Source organism: Vombatus ursinus, unplaced genomic scaffold (genome assembly GCF_900497805.2).
Source record: "Vombatus ursinus unplaced genomic scaffold, bare-nosed wombat genome assembly UNPS02004746.1, whole genome shotgun sequence".
Taxonomy (NCBI): Eukaryota; Metazoa; Chordata; class Mammalia; order Diprotodontia; family Vombatidae; genus Vombatus; species Vombatus ursinus.
Genome location: NW_020944524.1, coordinates 764,028 through 783,903, shown reverse-complemented (window position 1 = coordinate 783,903; position 19,876 = coordinate 764,028). Strand labels below are relative to the sequence as shown.

Sequence of the window (19,876 nt, the reverse complement as noted above, 5' to 3'; positions counted from 1 at the left end):
TTATATTCTGTGATTCTAAATCTTGCTAAAGAGCAATGAAAATAACTGAAAAGGAGGTAGACTAGTCATATAACAGTAGTAAAAGATAACAAATGGACATCTTGAGAGCTCCACTGGTGTGCATGAAATAGCTAAGGAGCAAGAGGGAGGCCCTCTAGTATTCTAATAGATCCTCTTGAACAGGGGTTTTTAACCTGGTATCTGTGAACTTATTTTTTAATATTTTGATTAATTATGTTACTATATAATTGGTTTCCTTTGTAATTTTTATATTCTGTTTTATGCATTAAAACATTATTCTGATAAGGAATTGGTCCATAAGGTTTATCATATTTGCAAAGCAGTTCATGACATAAAGGAGAACCCTTGCTCTCGAATTTTTAGAAAGCAATGGACTAGATTTGCATGAGAAGATGTACATGAATTATAAACTGTACTAATGGAGACTATATCCATACTGATGTGATCACAGATCCATTGAGGTATTACAGTATCAATTTCCAAATCTAAGTTCAGTAGGAAAGAATATGGATTTTGAATATGTTGTGTTTTTAAGACATCCCACAGCAATAGTCTGCTATTATTTAGAAATATGGTTCTAGACCTCAGAAAGAAAAGATGGGAATGGAGATATAGATTTAGGAATCATTTTAGGAGTGATAACTGCATCTGGGAACATAGGAGAACACTAAGGGAAAACAGAAATTATGCGAGCTAAAAATAGAGCCTTGAGGAGGATTTCTACATCTAATTGTTATGAAGAGTCAGAAAATCAGTGGTTAGAATGTTGAGAGCTATGAAAGTACACTTGTTTGTCGAAGCCACTGGAAGGAAGAGAATTAATAATAAGAAGAGTATGGTCAACAGTATTAAGTGCTGTGGAAAGGTCAAGGAAAATCAGGGTTCCTCAGGATAAGTCATTGGGTTTAGAAATAAGGAAAAAGTTCGTTGGTGACTTTAGAGAGAGCAGTTTCAATGGATAAAGCCAAGGCATCAAACACAGATGACTCTATGATTCTTTCTAAAAAATTGTGAGTAATGGGGAGGAGAGAAGTAGGATGATAGATTAAGAGTTTAATAATCTTAAAACACTGAGCCACATTAAGTCTTGGAACCATCTTGCATTCATGCTGAAAAGACTTGAAGATTTTTTGAGCAGCGTTTATAGTGATTTCTTTTTGTCAGATATAAATTGAAATAAAATTTTTGATACATTTAAATTTTTTGCACAGTGAATCACCAATAATCTAGAAACCCATATGGTAAGTGCTTACTTGTCATGCATCCTTTTATACATAATCTTATTAGTAATTTACTTTGAATTTATTTCCATTGTTCCATTGTTCTTCTTTCTAGTTATGTTGTTTTCTCTATAAGCTTACCATTGCTTTTTTGGGGAAGAGGATGGGTGAGGATAAGATGTATATTATACCAAGCTTTTAATCACACATTGTTGTTCAGTTATTCAATCATGTCCAACTCTGCATGACCTCATGGACCACAGCATGCCAGTTTTCTTGGCAAAGATACTAGAGTGGTTTACCATTTCCTTCTCCAGTGGATTAAGGCAAACAGAGATTAAGTGACTTGCCCAGGATTACTACTAGTGAGTGTCTGAGGCTGGATTTGAACTAAGGACTTCTCAGGAAGTCCTGAGAAAAGGAAGGAAATGGCAAACCACTCCAGTATCTTTGCCAAGAAAACCCCATACAAGGTCACAAAGAGTTGGGCATGACTGAATTACAACATCAACAACTTCCTGACTTCAGGGCTAGCACTCTATCTACTGAGCCACCTAGCTACAAGAAGTAAATAAATTGGTTGGTTGGTTGTTGTCCTTTGTTCTTTTCCAGAGGTAAACACATACAGTAGAGGTGAAAGTAAATAAATGGTTAGTAAGTCTAATGCTGGAAAAAAATTTCCTTTTGTTCTTGGACATCTCCCTATTACCATCTCCTTTCCCCATCCCCCATTTCACCTATGATATAATAGATCATTCCATGAAATCATACCATATGCAAGACTAGTTTATAAATTAGGTCTTTTTAAAAAAAAAATTTCGGGGGCAACTAGGTAGCGCAGTAAATAGAGCACCAGCCCTGAAGTCAGGAGGACCTGAGTTCAAATCCAGCCTCAGACCAAACACTTGACACTTAATAGCTGTGTGACCCTGGGCAAGTCACTTACCCCTATTGCCTAAAAAAAAAAAAACAAAAAAACAAAAAAATTTTTTTTTCACTTAATAGTATTTTATTTTTTTCCAGTTACATGCAAAGATAGTTTTCAACATTAATTTTGTAAGATTTTGACTTCCAAATTTTTCTCCCTCTTGCCCTTCCCTCCCCCTCCTCAAGACAGTAAGCAATCTTATATAGGTTATATATGTACAAACATGTTAAACATATTTCCACATTAGTCATGTTGTGAAAGAGGTATCAGAGCAGAAGGGAAAAACTGTGAGAAAGAAAAAACAAAAAAAAGTGAAAATAGTATCCTTTGATCTGCATTCAGACTCCACAGTTCTTTCTCTGGATATAGATCATTGTATTGCTGAGAAGAGCTAAGTCTATCATAGTTGATCATTGCAAAATGTTGCTGTTGCTGTGTATGATATTCTTCTGGTTCTGCTCACTTCATTCAGCATCAGTTCATGTAAGTCTTTCCAGGTTTTTCTGATATCCACTTGCTCATTCTTTCTTATTGCATAATAGTATTCCATTACGTTCATATACGACAACTTATTCAGCCATTCCCCAATTTCCTCAATTTCTAATTCTTTGCCACCGCAAAAATAGCTACTATAAATATTTTTGTACACGTGGGTCCTTTTCCCTTTTTTATGATCTCTTTGTGATACAGATGTAGTAGTGGTAATGCTGGATCAAAGGGTATGCACAGTTTTATAGCCCTTTGGGCATAGTTCCAAATTGTTCTCTAGAATGGTTGGATCAGTCCACAACTCCAGTTGCATTAGTGTTTCAGTTTTCTCACATCTTCTTCAACATGTGTCATTTTCGTTGTCTGTCATATTAGTCAATCTGATAGGTGTGAGATGGTACCTGAGTTGTTTTAATTTGCATTTATCTAATCAATAGTGATTTAGAGATTTTTATATGGTTATAGATAGTTTTAATTTCTTCACGAACTGTCTGTTCATATCCTTTGATCATTTATCAATTGGAGGATGACATGTGTTCTTATAAATTGGACTATTTGAGAAATGAGGACTTTATCAGAAACACTGCCTATAAAAATAGTTTCCCAATTTTATGCTTCCTTCCAATCTTGGTTGCATTGGTTCTGTTTGTGCAAAAACTTTTTAATTTAATGTATATGCAAACTTTTAAAAGGTTTCCCACCAGTTAGGCTGTTCGAAGTCAGTTAATTGAATAAATGGGTCAGTTTTCAGGTGACTCATGTTCTTTCCACAGATTTATCTGATTCTAAAATACTTAGTGATATTTGGGATAGTTTTTTTTTTTAATTCAATAAACCATTCATTCTACTATCACTTTCAGGAATAGCAAAAATGAAGAGTAAATGTTTCTCTGAAAGTGACTGAGGGCACCTTGGATCTTGGAGATATATGAAGACATATTCCCTTAGTCTTCACATGTTCGCAAGCCCCCTTTCTGAATCCATTTTCTTTCAAATCTCATAATGAAAAAAAATTCACATGCAGAACATACTGTGTGTATTAGTAAGACCGTTTTCTCCTACATTCCATTGGCTATGGAGTCACCTTAATGTATCACAATGAATTTGTGGTACAGAAAGCCATGGAAGTTACACAGCTCAGTTTCTCACAGGTACTAAAAAGGGTCTGGTCCAAGATATGCCTTCTTAAATTCAGGCAAGGTTATACTTTTAGATAGGTTGCCTCAGTGTGCTTGGCCATCAGCTGCATCTTAGGAACACTCTGTAACTGGCTATAGTTTGCTGGACACAAGAGGGAAGAATAGCTTTATTAGCTTTTGGGCTTTCCCTGTTTTGCCCTTTCATTCCTTCCTACCACTCCCTAACTGGTAGAGTGGCTGGGCTGGGTAAAAGAGAGGAAGTCAAAGATTTTCTCTAATCCTCCATAATCTGATGCCTGCAAAAGGCTCCTTGACCTGTTATAGTCAGATTGTTTTTTGGGGAAAGAAATGGTTCCTTGTTGATAAGGCCAAAGGCCAGAGTTTTTCATCCTGGACTTCTACTCCCATGGCACTTGTAGTGTTTCAGTAGGGGCAGCTAAGTGATGTGGTCCTCCTGAGTTCAAATCTGGCTTCAGACACTAACTAGCTATGTGACCCTGGGCAAGTCACTTAATCCTGTTCGCCTCAGTTCCTCTTCTGTAAAATGAGCTGGAGAAGGAAATGGCCAACCACTCTAGTATATTTGCCATGAAAACCCCAAATGGGGTCACAAACAGTTGGACTGAAAAATTACTGAACAACAAAAAAGTGTTTCAGTAGCTTCCCAGAGAAGGATGGCTTTAACTTCTGATAGAACCAACTACTGATTAGGCTGAACCATACATAGGAAGAGATATATCAAGATAGAAAAGGACCCTAAAGTCAGCAGGCATTGTATAAAGCCTCCAAAAGATAGTTATATTAAAACCTTCTTTAGAATATCAAACACACTAGATTGTCAAAGTCTTAGAAACTTGTAGGTGGGTTGGACTAGAGATATTTGGATGTTAGTGAGCTATAGCAGGCACAGATTGGGTGCTGTTTACTCAAAGCACTTATTGGCTAATGTGGTGAGTCAAATGGAATAACAGAGATACTGAGATTCATTTCTCAGTTTTTTTTTTTAAGGTAGGAATTTTGTTGTGTTTGACTCTGCATGTTTCTTAAAATACTTTTTTTTTTCTTTTCCAAGGTGAGGGGACAAATGAGATAATATTTGTTAAGCAATTAGCAGAGTTCCTGGCACATAGTAAGTGCCATATAAAAGCTAATTCCTTTCCCTTTATTGTGTACCTGGAAAGAGACTGACCTTTGAAGTTCTTTCCTTTAAACCAACCCCTCTCCCTAGTATATTAATATCCCCTGCCCCACCAAGGAAAGTGCAAGCAAACAAGCTTGAAGAGGGAAGTTGAGGCTGGTACTTTGCATCAGTCTGAGAGGCAAAGCTACTCAGGGCTCCCAATGTTTCTAGTTTGGCACACAGTAGGCATTCTGTAAGTATTTGTGATAAGGATGATAACCAAGCCTAACAATCTAGTGCCAGGAAACTATGCCTACCCTGGCCTCAGGACTCTGGAGACCTAGCCCTGCCTACGAGAATCCTTTCTATTGAGAGATTAGGAGAGTCAGCTGCTAAATTTTGGGGATAATAATGTTTCAGAGGTCAAGCCAATCCCTGGAGGATCAGGGAAGGGGGAGTAATATTGCCTCCAGGGCCACTTCCCATGCCCACTCACTCACTACCTTTAGTCTCCTGTCTGCCCAAGTCCAAGTCTGTCACAGGCTATAAGCCCTGTAATCACAGATTCATAACATGTTAAAGGTGGTAGAGCCCTCATTTCTCAGTTTATTAACAATGATGTGTATAGCTTTTAATAAAGTTAGTTAGACTGGCCCACTCAATCAGGTTAGCTGCTCTGATGAGAAAGGAAAAACCCTTTGTTGAGAAGCAGGAAAGGAGGAGTTCTGGGTGGTTGGGGAATGGTACAACTAGCTAAAGCTGGGAAAGGTGGGTTGGCCTTCAGGTATGGATGATTTTGTCTCTCTGACGATGAAGGAATGTTAATTGCTTTATGGGTTTCATGTACCTCTTGTAATGTTGGCTAGGAGATCATAACCACCCAATTTGATCTCCTCCAAGGGGAATCAAACCTCCCCAGTTTCACTAGGAGAAATGAGGACAAAGGAATTGTGTTTTGGAAGATCATAAATCATAAGTCATAAATCCCCTTGCGCTTTCACAGTCTGATGTTTAATTAGTTGCTTTGAGGTCCCAACCTTATCTAACCTGACCAGGCAAACTAATTTAGGCCCATAATGTTAGGATGTGAAGAAAATGAGATAATCTTTACGTTAAACCAATTTGTGATATTTATTAACATTTGAAAGTGGGACTTAAAGAATTGGTTGCAGCATTTTCAGACTTTTGATGATAATATAGTTATCCATTTCAACTCCACACAGTCATAAGCTGTCAAATTCCTCATGCCCCCATCCTAAAGCTAGAGAAAATCATGCAACCCTGAAGACTGGAAACATTGCAAAGTGATATTATCTAAGTGTACTGGATCCTCACTATAGCAAGGCAAATTTTTTTTTATTACTTCTCAAATTTATGATTTACACAGGTTTTCCCTTCTCACCTCAAGCCTCCCACATCTCCCTTTCCTCTTTACTCTCTTAGCTGAGGTCTTCATCTCTTACCTGAATGAGAAAATCGAAGTCATTTGTCATGAATTTACTATTCACTCCCTTTTAATCCCAAAACACCTTGAGATCATCACCCTTTTTCTCTCCTTTCCCCTAGTCTCTAATAATGTTTGCCCTTTTCCTTGCTAAGGCCAACCCCTCTATGATCCCATTTAGATCCAGTATCCTATCTTCTCAAACAAATTGTGTCCTTCTTCTCTACTCCCTCTAACTTAGTGATTTTATCATCTCTTGTTAGTTTAATTATTATCTCATGCAGATAACTGACAAATCTATGTATCTAGACCCAGTCAAAGTTTTAATTCCAAATCATCATCAAATTGGATGGGATGGTTTCAAACTCAGCATGTCCAAAACAGAACTTATCTTTCCCCAAAACACTCCCCTCTTCCAAACTTCTCTGTTTCTGTAAAAGGCACTGCCTTCCTCCCAATCTGTCTGGTTTACAACTTTGGTATAATCCTCAACTCTACTCCTCTTCACTCCACATATCCAATTAGTTGTCAGATTTTGCTATTTCTACAAGTCTTTTACATCCAACATCTTATCTTCTTTTCTCTCCTTAGGATAGGCCCTCATCAGTTCTTGACTAGCTTATTGCAGTCGCCTTCCCCCCCATTTTGAACAGCTTATTTTTATTTTATTTTGCCTGTTTCATATTGTTTTTATTTTTAAAACATTTTCCAGGAGTTCCATGTAAAAACAATTTTTAGCATTCATTTCTAAAACTTTGAGTTCCAGATTCACTTCTTTCCTCCTGTCTTATCCCTACCCCATTGAGAGGCCAAGCAGTTTGCTATAGGTTATGCATGTGTACTCATGAAAAATATATGCATAATAATCACAATGTGAAAAAAAAACATAGGCAAAAGAAAACTCAAGAAAAATAAAGTTACAAAAATACGCTTCAATCTGTATTCAGACACCATTGGTTCTTTTTCTGGGGATGGATAGCATTTTTCATCATAAGTACCTCAGAGTTGTCTTGGATTGTTGTATTGCTGAGAATAGCTGTCATTCATGGCTGATCATCTTACAATAATGCTGTTACTTTGTACACAGTACATTTCACTTTGCATCAGCTCATGCAAGTCTTTCCAGGTTTTTCTGAGAGCATCCTGCTCATCACTTCTTATACTACAATAGCATTCCATCATAATCATATATCATAACTTGTTCAGCCATTCCCCAATTGGTGGGCATCCCCTCAATTTCTAATTCTTTGCCCCCAGAAATGAGAGCTACTATAAATAATTTTGTACATACAGGTCTTTTTTTTTAATCTCATCTGGGATATGGACCTAGTAGTGGTCTTACTAAGTCAAAGGGTATGCATGCTTTTTATAACTCTTTAAGCCTAGTTTCAGATTGCTCTGTAGAATGGTTGAATCAGTTTACAACTCCACCAGCAGTGTATTAATGTCTCATTTTCCTCTCCAACATTTGTCATTTACCTTTTCTGTCCTATTAGCCAATCTAATAGGTATGAGGTAGTACCTCATAATTATTTTAATTTGCATTTCTCTAATCAGTGGTGAGTTAGACTATTTTTTCGTATGGCTATAGATAACTTTGATTATTTCATCTGAAAACTGGTCATATCTTTTGATCATTTATCAGCTGAGGAATGGCTTTTATTTTTATAAATTTGACCCAATTCTCTATGTTTGAGAAATGAGGCCTTTATCAAAGAAACTTGCTTCAAAATTTTTTTGAAAGTTACTTTTGCCAACTGTATTTCCCTCCATCCTATCTCCCCATTTATTCTATTCTATCTCTCTCCTTTCACCCTGTCCCTCCTCAAGTGTTTTGTTTCTGACTGCCTCCTTCCCCAATCTGCCCTCCTTTCTGTCACCCCACCCCCTTCTCTTATCCTGGCTTTTAGGTTGTCCAATAATTTTAAAATTATCTCTCTTGGATCTCTTTTTTGGATCTTTTAAAGTTGTTTTTTCCAATGAGATATTTTACATTTTCTTCCATTTTTTCATTCTTTTGGTTTTGTTTTATTGTTTCTTGATTTCTCTTAAACTCATTAGCTTCTACTTGCTCCATTCTAATTTTAAGGAACTCTTTTCTTCAGTAAACCTTTGTACCTCTTTTTCCATTTGACCAGTTCTGTTTTTTAAGGCATTCTTATCCTCATTGGCTTTTTGGACTTCTTTTACCATTTGGACTAGTCTGTTTTGTAAAGTGTTATTTTCTTCAGTATTTTTTTTTGTATCTCCTTTACCAAATTGTTGACTAATTTTTCATGATTTTCTTACATCACTCTCATTTCTGTTTTCAGTTTTTCCTCTACCTCTCTTACTTAATTTTCAAAGTCCTTTTTGAGCCCTTCCATGACTTGAGACCGATTCTAATTTTTCTTGGAGTCTTTGGATGTAGGACCTTTGAATTTATCACCTTCTGAGTGTGTGTTTTGATCCTCCTTGTCACCACAGTAATTTTCTGTAGTCAGAATTTTTTTCTATTGTTCACTCATTTCCCTGCCTATTACTTGACTTTTAACTCTTTGTTAAAGTAGGGCTCTGCTTCCAGGGTGGAGGATGAACCATCCCAAGTTTCAGGGGTTTTGTGCAACTGTTTTCAGAGATACTTCTAGAGACCTATGTTTTTAGTTCTTGCAAGGTGGTACAGTGGTGCTTCCTATTCTCCTAGACTGTTTTCTTATCTGTGTGTACCCACAAACATTCTTTTCTGCCCTAGAACTGTCAGAAGGGTCTCCTCTCCACTGTGGCTGCAAGCTCTGCTGTGCTAGTGCTCTTTCTCACCCTGAGATTGATGCCCAGAACTGTAACCCAGATCAGAGTATGGGCAAAGCACCAGAGTCCTACCTCAGTGCTATCAAAAAGACCCCTGTAATCTCCTTCTGACCAGTTGTTCAACCCCCTTACCATCTGTGGGCTGAGAGCTCCAGAAGCAGCCAGTGCCACTATTGCTGCCACTGCTACCGATTCAGTCACTCCCAAGACCTGCTCCTGGTTTGCTGGGGCCAGGGCTGTGCTGCTGCAGCCTGCACTGGGCTGCCCTCCACTCTCATCCATGTGCGGCAGCCCCTTCCTGCTGATATTCTAAATTGTCTTTGGCATCTGTGGGATGAGAGATCTAGAAACCACCACTTCTGCCAGTGATTCAGTTGCCCTAAATTCTGCTCCTGGTTTGCTAGGCCCTGCTGGTGTGGCCTGTCCTGGACTGTACTCCTCTCTCACCCTGATGTAACTGACCTTTCTTGCCAACCTTCTAAGTTGTCTTGGGCTGGGAATTTGTTTCACACTGTCTTTTTGCGGGTTCTGCTGTTCTAGAGTTTATGTGGAGTAATTTTTTTAAAGGTATTTGGAGGATTTAGAGGGAAAGCTCAGGTGAATCCTTGCCTTTACTCTGCTCTGCCTCTTGTAATGGCCTTTTAATGGTTTCTGTGCCTTAAGTCTCTGTCCTCTGCAGTTTATCCTTCAAACAGCTGCCAAAGCAATTAACTTTATTGTATTTATTTATTTATTTTTCTTTGGTGAGGGCAATTGGGGTTAAGTGACTTGCCCAGAGTCATACAGCTAGTGAGTGTTATGTGTCTGAGGCTGGATTTGAACTCAGGTCCTCCTGACTCCAGGGCCGGTGCTCTGTCCACTGTGCCACCTAGCTGCCCCCAAACCAATTAACTTTAAGCACAGATCTGACCATGTTACTCCCTTACTCAGTAAACTCTAGTGACTCCCAACTGCCACTAGAATAAAATATAAATTTCTTTGTGTGTAGCTTTTATACTCCTTTATACCTTATTGCCAACCCTACATTATACCTCCTCACACCCAGTGCAAGTCACACTGACACTCTCTGTTTCTTACATGTGACATTCCACTTCCCATCACCGTGGCTTTACACTATCACCTGGGCGTAGAATTTATTTCTCTCCTTGCCTCTACCTCATGGAATCTTTCCCTCCCTCCCTTTAGGATGCAGGTTAAGCACCACCTTCTGTCAGTCAACCAATCAACAAGTCAAGTGTTTATTAAGTGCCTAAGATTTGTTTGCTATTGTACTGAGCACTGGGGATATAAGTACAAAGACTAGAACTATTCCTATGCACAAAGAGTTTACATTTCAATGGGAAAGACAAATACATATAAAACACAGCATAAATATAAAATTGATAAATAAAAATTATATATATATTCTCTCTATATGTGTATGCACATATATACACATATACATTAAATAGTTATTAAATATAAGGTAGTTTGAAGAGAATGTTCTATGAAATGCCTACTGCATGAAACCCTTTCTGATTCTCCAAAATGATGGTTCTCTCCCTCCTAAGTACCTTGTGTTTATACTTTTTATGTTTGCTATATAAATTCACATAGTCGTGTGTGTGTGTGTGTGTATATATATACATATATGTGTGTATGTACACACACACGTACACATATCTCCGCGGTTATAATATAAACTCTCAGAGTAGGAAGTTTTTGTTTTTTTAATCTTTGTATTGTATTTTTTTTAATCTTTGTTTTGCCAGCACTTATCACAGTTCCTGGCAATTATTATTAAAGCTGTGAAAATATCTTTGTTGATTGATCATTGCTATCACTATAATGCCTTTAAGTACATGACAGTCTAGTGTTTTACTCACTTTTCCTGACTCACTGGTCAAGGTGGTGGTGGCGTTCTACATTGCTCTACATTGCCTCTACAGACCCTCTCTCTCTCCTTTTATCATTTAATAGCCTCTCTTCCCTTAAAGTTCACTCAATCCACATTTACCACCCATTTTTCTGGTAACCAAAATTTTGGTAACCATTGTCTGCCGACCTCCAGGCCACTCTTTTTTTTTTTTTTTATCTATCATGCGTTTAGTTACTAGCTGAGTCTTTCTTTTTTCCCACCCCTCGCCTCTGCAGTAGGAGACTTCAGTATACATATTGATACTCCCTTAAACCTTCTTATGTTCCAGATCCTTAAATTGCTCTTTTCCCATGAAAAAGTCCAATTTCTCCACTGCACTTTAGCTATACACAGAGATAGATATACTTCTTGCTCTTATGATCACTTGCAAATGTTCCACCTTCTTGTTTATAGATTCTGAAATTCCCTTGTTGGATCATACTCTGTTGTCAGTCTGCCTCCCCTCTTCACCCCTAAATGATTTATTTTGTCTTCACCACGACCTCTAATCCCTTGGCCTCTCGGTTCCTCTCTCAGACCGTTACCCCTACCTTGGCCATACTTTTTTCCTTTCCTCATCTTGACCCTTTAGTGAATCAGTTTAACTACACACTGTCCTCTGCTCTTGAATCCCTTGCCCATTATTCTGTCACTGATCTTGCTCTTCCAGGCCTCGGTACTGGATTGCTCCCACTTTTGTTCCTATTCATGTACTGTTGAACATAGCTGTAGGAAATCACGAATCCATGCTAACTGCATCCACTACAAACTTACTCTAAATAACCTCACCTGTGCCCTCATTTCAGCAAGGCAATTTTTTTATACTTTCCTCATTGACTTACTATTCCATTCACCATTTTTACTTGTTCAGAATTTTCATTAATATATTTCTTTTTCACTAATAACTTTTTTTTTTGGTGGGGCAGTTGGGTTAAGTGACTTGTCCAGAGTCACACAGCTTGTAAGTGTTATGTGTCTAAGGCCAGATTTGAACTCATGTGCTCCTGACTCTAGGGCGGGTGCTCTAGGGAGCCACCTAGCTGCCCCTTGATTAATAACTTTTTGGGGGAAACATTTTGAATTGAATAGCTATTCTCCAAAACCTAAGCTGTGTTTGAAAAAATATGTAAATATCTACTTAATGCTTATAGCAACATCTTTGTACGTATGTTTTAAAGAAAATCCATATGTTTATTATTTTAAGTTTGTATATGTCATAGTCTATCACAGTTTTAAGTTTCACATTAGGAACATCAGGCTAAGATTGTGATAGAAAAATTTCTCTCAATGGTATATTTGGTTCACAGATTCTTATCTTTCATAGTGGTTAACAATTTTATTAATGCTTAAAATTATGTAAGAATAGCAAATTTATTTTATTTATTGTGTTCATTTATTTTAAATTTAAATGTAAAAAAAATTACAGAATAGCAGTGTACAATAACTATAATTTATTCTTTCTTTTTTCTTGTAAAGACCGAAATTACTGACGATCCTGAAAAAGTTTCAACTATTCATCTCCAACTTGGTTTACCACTGATTTTTATTCTTAGTCAACAAACCACCTATGAAGCTGATAAGAACACTGCAGAAAGAGTCGCTTGGCACCTTCGGGGAAAAGCAGGAATCACATTATTGTTAAAGTATTGTAAAATTTGATTAGTTTATATCAGAATGTTTTCATGTACAACTTTGAAACATTTTTTAAAATGGTAACCATCATTACTTATGTATTAATTCAAAACCATAACAAATAGAAATAAGCCAACAGTTCTATAAACTCTCCCTACTAATTAGGTAAAAACCTAATTTAAAAAATACGCACATTCCACCTGCTACAAAGGACTTCAAAAAGAGTTTTATGAGGACATTTGTGTTACTTGTTAGTAATTTTTCTCATAATAATTAAGTATTGCTTACAAAGGCATTAATTAGACTTACTGTGTATTATATCTAGGGATAGCTGCTCTTTACGTGAAGTAACTTACAGGTTGATTTCTATTTTGAAACAGGGACTCCTCAGATTTGAACATTCCTGCTCATGCCAATGTTATCTTCAAAAGAGCAGAAAAGGTTAGTCTTTATTATTCTAAAATTTTGCTTATTTATCATTATGGATAACAGAAAAATGTATTCAAACTCATAAGTTTTGTTTTTTAGGTCAATTACATTCTCCTTTTTAATGAAAAAATTATAGCTCTGTAATTTAAATCATCTCATATCAACAGAGAACCTGGTACCAAGTTTCATTTGTTAGTAGGGCCTTCAGGATATCTCATTGTTTTGTATAGGTGAGCCTGAGTTCTCTTAAGGCAATAATGGTAGATTTTTGTTTCCTCGTTGTAACATTATACTTGACTAAACTTCTCTAGTAAGTTGTTTTAATTGGTGTAAATATCCTTTCCTTCTATCCATTTCCCATTTTTTATTTGTTTTTATTATGTACCATATGTTCTTCCTCATTTTATACCTTTATATCTTTTTGATCTTAGGTTTACAGTGCACAGATAGCTGATTCTAGAATGATTCCATCAATAGTGGTTTACTTCCTGTTTTTTTAAACGTGATCAGTTTCCTTTTGGAGGATGGTTTTTGCTGTCCAGTGCCTTCCAATTCCTTCCTCAGTTTTATGCTGGCCCTTTTATTATTTTTTTTTCCTAAACAGCTCCCTAAAGCAGTTATTCAAAAACTATTCTTAATTTCTCAAGCTATATCCCTTACAATGTTCCCATTCCTCTTAGCAGAGGCTTATACTTTGCTGAAAAATTTGAAACCATCTATTGAATGCTTCCTCTTAGCCACAATTCCACATTACAAATCATCTTAGCTTCATATTCCACCTTTTCCTCCTTTGTTCTAGACTTGTAGTATGAGGTAGCCTTTCTCTACTTGTGTCTTTGATCATAGCCCCTCCTATCTCTAGGGGTTTCCTCCACTTCCTCCCCCCCCCCCGGCAATTATTCCTTCTCCTAATTTTTATTTTCTCTTTATCTAGTGACTCATTCCCTACTGTCTTCAAATATGCCCAAATATTTCCCCCATTATTAAAAGCAAAAAAAGTTGACTCTTTTATGCCTTCCAGAGTCAATTCCTATTTTTTTAAATTCAATCTATTTATTTATTTTAAACATTCTTCTGTAAAAAATTTGAGTTCCAAATTCTCTCTTTCCCACTCCTCCCCCACCCATTGAGAAGGCAATATCTCAGTTATATATGTGAAATCATGCAAAACATTTCCATTAAATTAGCCATGTTACAAAAAAAAGAAAAGAAAAAGAAAAAAAGCGTAAAAAAAGGGAAAAAAGTATACTTCAATCTGCACTCAAAGGTTTCCAGTTCTTTCTCTGGAGGTGGATATCATGAATCCTTTGGAATTGTCTTGGATCATTGTTTTGATCAAAGTAGCTAAGTCTTTCACAATTGGTCATCCTTATGATATTGCTGTTACTGTATACAGTGTTCTCCTGATTCTGGTAATTTCACTTTACATCAGTTCATATTATTCTTCTCAGGTTTTTCTTTGTTTTTTTTTTTTCCTCTTAATGATATTTTATTTTTCACCAATTACATGTAATGACAACTTTTAACATTTTTTTTTTTTTAAATTCGAGTTCCAAATTTTCTCCCTTCCTACCTTATCTATACCCTCCCTAAGACATTCAATTCCTATTTTTTAAAAAAGCTATCCACACTTTTTACCTCAATATTCCTCACTTCCTCATTGCTTTTCAACCCCCTGCAGTCTGGATTTTTACTTCATAACTCAACCAAAACTCTATTTTCTTCTCTTTCTTAATTTCTAAATCTGATGATCTTTTCTTAATTCTTATCCTTCTTGACCTCTCTATCCATTGTGACACTCTTGTCCCTCCCTTTCTCCTAGATATTGTCCTTTCCCTGAGATGATATCCCTAATACAACACATTTTCCTGGTTCTCTCATCTGTTCTTTCTGCTCTTTCTCATTGTTGTTTATTTTATCATTATCCATGTCCTTACCCCTGGCTGTTGGTAAAATCCTACGAATTCTTCGTTTCTTTTTTTGTACACTCTTACTGATCTCATCAGCTCCCATAGGTTCAATTATAATTTCTATGCAGGTAACTCCCTAGTCTCTCTCCTGAACTTCAGTCCTACAGCCTTAACTGCCTATTGAACATTTAGAACCAGATATCCCTTAAGCATTTCAAACTCTGTATTTTCAAAGTTAAAATATCCTTTCCTCAAAATTCTATCCTTCTTCCTAGCTTCTCCATTTTTGATGAAGCTACCATTTTTCTTCCATGACCCACTTTGGTAGAAAAAATTATCTTTAGATACCCATCAATTGGAGAATGGCTGAACAAGTTGTGGTATGTGATTGTGATGAAATACTATTGTGCTGTAAGAAACGATGAGCAGGAGATTTCAGAAAAATACTGGAAAGAATTACACAAACTGATGCAAAGTGAAGTGAATACAACAAAGAGAACATTGTGCATAGTAAACACAATATTATGTGATGATCAACTCTGAATGATTTAGCTGTTCTCAGTAATACAATGATCCAAGACAATTCCAAAGGACTCATGATGAAAAATGTTATCCCCATCCAGAGAAAGAACTGATAGAGTCTGAATGCATATGGAAGCATTACTATTTTTCACTTTATTTTTTTTCCTGTTGTTCTGTGTCTTCTTTCACAACATGACTAATATGGAAATATGTTTTGCATGAGTGCACATGCATAATCTTTGTCAAATTACTTACTGTGTCAGGGAGGGGGGAGTTGAGGAATGAAGGGAGAAAATTTGGAACTCAAAACTTAAAAAAAAAGAATGTTAAAATTATGTGTATGTGTAATTGGGAAAAATATATTATTTTTTAAATAAGGAAAAGAAAAAGGTCCTTTATCAGTGAAATCAGAAGTCCAGTCTCTAATTCTCTATATTCAAATGGCATTCCCCAGTTGTTGGCATCCACTTGTTTCCAGGTTTGCTAAGAGTCTTCCTTGACTCTTTACTAGATTCTGTAACTCTTTATATCCAATAAATCACAAGATCTTCACAATTTTACCTCAGTATTTCTTGCACCTATCACACCAACCTGATTCAGGTCTGTATCACTTCTACCTTATTGCAGTAGCCTCCTAATCGAGCTTTCTGCCTCACTATTCTCCTTATTCCAGTCTATCTTTCACACAGTTGCTGAAATGATATTCCTAAACTAGAAGTCTTTTCATGTCATTCTCTGTTTCAAAAACTCCAGTGGCTCATTATACCTCTAGGATAAAATAAATATTATTTTATTTGGCATTTAGAATCTTTAACAATCTGACTGCCGCTTACTTTAAATTTTTTTTTATGAACTTTAACATCAGTGAATATGGACATTATAATAAACAAAGACCTGCATATGACGCTGAAGTTCTATAATATTTTATATTGTTTATTTTTAAAGGGGATATTAAATTTATCATGACAGTAACAAAACTCCCCTGCTTCTCTTTTCCTTTCTATACTTCCTTCTATTCTATTCTGGTTTTTTTTGTTTTTTGCCTTTTTTTTTGGTGTGGCAGTCAGGGTTAAATGACTTGCCCAGGGTCACACAGCTAGGAAGTATTAAGTGTCTGAGGCTGGATTTGAACTTAGGTCCTTCTGACTTCAGGGCTGGTGCTTTATCCAGTACACCACCTAACTGCCCCTTTTTAAGTCTTAATTGGTAATTAATTGCATTGTTAAGAGCTCTTGAAGTCTTTTACATTTGTTTTTACTTTACATTATTCTAGTCATCATGTAAATTATTCTTTTGATTTTGATTTTTTTCATTCCACTCTGCCTTAGTTCATACAAGCCTTCCCATGTTGCTCTCAATCTGTTATATTCACTATTTCTTACAGATCTATAATATTCCATTACATTCATAGGAGAGGCACTATGGTGTAGTGGATAAGCGCAGAAAAGCTAGGTTTCAGTGACTCCTCTGATGCATGCTGGTTATCAATTGCTAAGAGTGTGTTGACCTGCTTTGGTAGAAGGTTTTTCCTATATCAGTGAAATGACAAATCTAGTCTCTGTCTGTATTCATGTGGCAATTTATTAAGGCATTCCCTAATTGATGGGCACCCATTTATTTCCAGTTCTTTGCTATAACTGAAAGTGCTACTATACATATTTTTGTTGTATACTTTATCTCTGCAGGTGTTTCCCAAATCTACATATCCCTGGTCTCATAAACTCCAGTACTGCAGGTTAGACATTTTAAGCTAGACAACCTCACAGACATCTCAAACTCATCATATCCATAACAGAACCTATTTTCTTTACACCCAAGCCTTCTCCTCTTCTGAACTTTCCTATTACTTTTGAGGGCACCACCAACCTGCTGGTTATCCAAGTTCATAACCTTGGTGTCATTTTCAATTCTTTACTCTTCCCATATATCCAGTCAGTTGCCAGATCTTGTTGTTTTGACACTGACAACATTTCTTCTATTTGACTCCTTTCAACTCACATGGCCTCCATCTTAGTTCAAGCCCTTATTACCTCTACTCTACACTATTCAGTATCATTATTATCGTTCTCCCTGCCTCAAATCTTTCCCCACTCCACTCCATCCTCTACATAGCTGCCAAAGTGATCTTCCTAAAGCAGAGGTCTGACTATGTACTCACTGAACTCTGGTGGCCCTCTGTTATCTCCAAGATAAAGTGCCCCATTTGTGGGGGTAATTAAAGCTCTTCAAAATCTGGCCCCCTCCTATGTTTCTCTTCCACATATTCTGTGATCCAACTATACTGACCTACTTGTTCTTGATATACAATTCTCCATTTCTCATCTTTGTGCTTTTGCATTGACTGTCCTCCACCTTATTCCCCCCCAAAAAATCCAAAAACAAAAATGTTCATCATGGTTTTGAAACTCAAGTACTCCTAAATACGAGCTCTAGGACTACTGTTTGTCAAGTGCTTTGAACTGTTTAGGTCGTTCTTTCTTGGTGGTTGACCATTCTCAGAATAGCTTGGGATGCCTAGTTTGTTCCATATACTCAACTTGTCTGGTCTTTTTTCTTTTGTATGCTCTAATACTACAATTATTTAGTTTCTTAAGTTCCTGGTATCAAATCTAGCATGATCAATCCTAGCCATATTTTCTACTCTCAACACAGATTTCATCACATGAATGGGTGCTACATTTAGTGATTGAGATCAATTTCCAAGGTAGAATTGAAGGAGGTTTATCATAAATAATTTTAGAGTAGCTGACTTGTACACTTCTTTACAGTCTCAACATCAGTACCATTAGGTTTATAGTTGTAACGTAATACATGATAATCATGAAAAATTTTCATCTTTGTATGCGTTAAACTCGCACAAAGATTTTCTAAAAGTTCTCCAATTCTGTTTTCTTCTTATCTTCCCAAAGGTTTCCTAGATAACCTTAGAGTTTATTAGCTGCTTTGTTGTTGTTGTTTTTTAACAAAGTACGTTAATTTGTTCTTCTTAAAAATTTTGTTAACAAATCTTAGATGAGAACCCAGGTCATTATGTTTCTAGTTCAATAATATTCTTTTTTAAAAGAAATTTTATTATATTTTTTCAGCGAACAAAAATTTATTTTCTCTCCCTCTCTTCCTTCTCCTCCACCAACCTTCCTTCCTACTTTATTTATTTATTTATTTATTTACTTTTTGGCTAGGCAGTGGGGTTAAGTGACTTGCCCAGAGTCACACAGCTAGTAAGTGTTATGTGTCTGAGGCTGGGTTTAAACTGTCCTCTGAATCCAGGGTTGGTGCCACCTAGCTGCCCCCTTCTTTCCTACTTTAGAAAAGAAAACCCTTGTAACAAATGTTCATAGTCTGGAAAAATAAATTCCTGAATTGGCCATACTCAAAAAAATATGTCTCAATCTGTACTCTTTCTGTCAGAAGAGGTGGATAGCATGTCTTTCAAAATTGTTTGACTCGACAATGTTGTTATTGTATAAATTTTTCTCTTGGTTCTGCTCACCTCACTAGTTCATCCATCTTCTCAGGTTTCTCTGAAATTGTTCCTTTCATCATTTCTTAGGGCATAATATCTATATACACAATATCATACACTAGTTTGTTTAGCCATTCCTAAATTGATACACACCCCTACAGTTTCTACTTCTTTGCCATCAGAAAACAATCTGCATATAAATATTTTTATACATATGGCCTCCTTTCTTTTATCTCTTTGGGGTATAGACTTAGCTGCTAGCTATAAGGACTCATTTTTGCGTAAAAACTCATCATTTCTTTATTATATAAACTAGGATCCAGAAATAAATTTTTTTTTTATCAGAAACCACTAAAAATAAATCAGCTACTTCCCAAACATACCTTTTTTCTGTCTTAAGTGAGTAATGAAGAAAACTCTACATTTTTTGTCTTGTTTTTTGGCCAGGGTCATCTTCATCAGTTTCTAGTAATGTTTTCCAAATTCTTTCTGGCAGTATCATTTATCTTTATGTGAGATGCCAAAAATGGATGGTAATTGTTGAATTGTAAGTCCCTTGGAGTACAGCAAAGCTATTTACCAGGAATTGTACCTGTTCACTCTCCCCCTCCCAACTTGGAAAGTCCCTAATTTTCCCTCCAATTAGAAATCAGATGACCTAATGTTGTATTTTCCCTTTTAATTAATTATCCTTATTTGATTAATTGTTTTTAATCAATTTTAAAAGCCTGTCTCCCTCTGTATTCAGGGTCCAGCCCTTAGCTGAAGAAGAAACCTGGTCCCAATTTGTTAGGCAATTGGCATTGCTTAAAAAATCAAAATGCTCGACAGCTTGAACCTTTGTTTCCTCAGACATTTCATTTTTCACCTGC

General features: G+C 36.4%; 1 protein-coding gene across 8 annotated transcripts in view; it reads left to right on the top strand.

Moving 5' to 3' along the window:
* TXNDC16 (thioredoxin domain containing 16) overlaps positions 1 to 19,876 on the top strand; it is a 136,821-nt gene that overhangs the window by 57,476 nt on the left and 59,469 nt on the right. For all 8 annotated transcript variants that reach the window (XM_027841658.1, XM_027841663.1, XM_027841672.1 and 5 more), the window contains 2 exons: positions 12,522 to 12,688; positions 13,058 to 13,118. In XM_027841658.1, the coding sequence (XP_027697459.1) occupies positions 12,522 to 12,688; positions 13,058 to 13,118 (228 nt within the window). The remainder of the gene's footprint in view (positions 1 to 12,521; positions 12,689 to 13,057; positions 13,119 to 19,876) is intronic.